The 2,078-nt window shown below is 34.7% G+C and overlaps 1 protein-coding gene across 1 annotated transcript in view; it reads left to right on the top strand.

Annotated features, from left to right (window-relative positions):
- LOTGIDRAFT_157401 (hypothetical protein) overlaps window positions 1-1,758 on the top strand; it is a gene marked incomplete at both ends in the record, with an annotated part of 8,976 nt that extends 7,218 nt beyond the window's left edge. Inside the window, one exon of the mRNA XM_009049618.1 lies at window positions 99-1,758. Within this exon, the coding sequence (XP_009047866.1) occupies window positions 99-1,758 (1,660 nt within the window). The remainder of the gene's footprint in view (window positions 1-98) is intronic.
- Window positions 1,759-2,078: the final 320 nt, after the last annotated feature.

The raw sequence follows: 2,078 nt of genomic DNA, 5'->3' as shown, positions 1-2,078 counted from the left end.
AAAGCCTTTGTAGAGCACCAGCAAAGTAATCAACCATTATTAGATGAAAATAACAACACTGATGATGAAGATGAGTCAAATGACGACTCTTATTCTAGTTCCAGTGAATCAGATGAGGGATCAACTAAACATATAACCAGTTCCATTGTCAAACCAACTGTTGAAAGTATACCAAAACTGAAACTCAAAGTTCATCCCGATTTCACAGCTGATAAGGGTTATTCTCCCTTTTCATTAAAACATTATATTAAGAGTCCACCTACAGACGTGAAAGTGATATCTTATGATCGTGGCAACCACAAAACATCTAGTGCTATCAACCATGTAAAACATAGTCCTTCTCAGACAAGACAGTACTTAAGGAGTGACAAGTCAAAAGATGCTGCAAAAAATCATGTTAAAAAGAAACCACCTCCTAAAAAGATTTTATTAAAGATGATACAAAAGGATGGGAAAACAACAGACAATTCCAAAGTTAAATGTACTTATCAAAAACAAATTGTGTTAAAGAAATATGGATTGTTGTTTCCTGGACGTAAAAATAAAAATAACTTAAAACACACTAAAACATCTCCACCAAACATTACCAACAATATTAGTGGTCTGAGTCCTTTATTGACCGAGGACAGATTGAATAGTAGTGTCCCAAAGACAGAATGTGATAGTCATTATTTCTGTCAACAAGGTGAAGGGCTGTCAAGAAACAGTCCAGAGGCAGCTAAAAGTGTCATTTCTTCTCCAGCTAATGCGTCTGTTGGGGAAAATTCTATAACTGATCCTTGTATTTCTCCTCTCTATGACCCTGGTATTGATAACCTTGTCACTCATGAACATAACGATCAAGTAAAACAGACTTCTGTGAAAACCAATACTGCAACACACCTTCAACAGAACATCAACACCGGTAAAAATAGTAAAAAACAATCTACCCTTGTAGGGAATGAGAAATATATTAGGCAATGTTATACTTCTAGTCAACATCCTGCAAGCTCAAAAGATTTACAAAATGCAAGTGATATGCCATGCCAATCAAATGACAAAAATAACAAATGTTCAAAAACTAAAAGAAAACCAAGAAACTCTGTGAATTTGAACAAAAAAAAGAGACGTTATTCAGGATATAATTCTGATCCTGATTTTGAAGTTGATAATACTGAGGCTCACAGTGTAATAGAGGAACCAGTTGTTGATCGCAGAAAACGGTCCCGTCTGAAACATAACAATTCCTGCCAATGTTGTATCAATAAAAGCGTTCAGTTTTCGAGGACTCAAACTTTAAGGTGCAATACATCAATATATGAACATTTATCAAAACCGAATCAAAATTTTATTTACCATTCGATTCAACAGTCAAATGTAAAAAGTAAACTTTATTTGTTTTTCTGTTCTGTGTTTCCTAAACTTGTGCCCATCTTACATTCAATGACACCAGAATCTCAAGGATTTTATCTTTTTATTAATGAAATGTTAGAGTGTCTTCAATCTGCAGAGAAAGAACAATTAACTGTAAATACTGTTGATGTTATTAATTTATTACAAGAAATGGACATTCAGAATGAGTGTCAAACTATTCCAGTGTTTCAACCAGATGTGATATTGTGCCAGAATCCAGAAAGGTGTTTTTCCATATTTCGTGATAAAGTTGTTAAGTTGTTACAGTTGTTGTTACCGTCTTTAGTTGTGAGTTTGGATGGATATTTATCTACAACAAAGGATCTTGAATTATTTTTAGATAAATTATTATCCAGCAATTGTTGAATATATATGCTTATAATGTCCATTTCATCTAATTTTTTCAATCTTGTCTTTTTCATTTGTCTTCTTTTATTTGTTTTTGTTAAACTTATCTAATGAAGGTGATCAACTGTTATGGGCTGAAATTGACAACCCGGTTTCCCCCTGTCAGTGATGCAGGTAAGAGGGACTGACAAGGAAAAAGCGTCTAGTCGTTCGGATGGGACAATAAACCGAGGCCCTGTGTGCTACAGGCTGTGTACGTTAAAGATCCCTCGACAGTTTTGAATCGAAAAAGAGCAGGCTAATGCCGCTGTCCTGGCAAAATTTCCTTCATTGCACCC

The sequence above is a fragment of the Lottia gigantea genome, assembly GCF_000327385.1.
Source record: "Lottia gigantea unplaced genomic scaffold LOTGIsca_14, whole genome shotgun sequence".
NCBI classification, from domain to species: Eukaryota; Metazoa; Mollusca; class Gastropoda; family Lottiidae; genus Lottia; species Lottia gigantea.
This window is presented reverse-complemented; position numbering and strand designations above follow the sequence as displayed.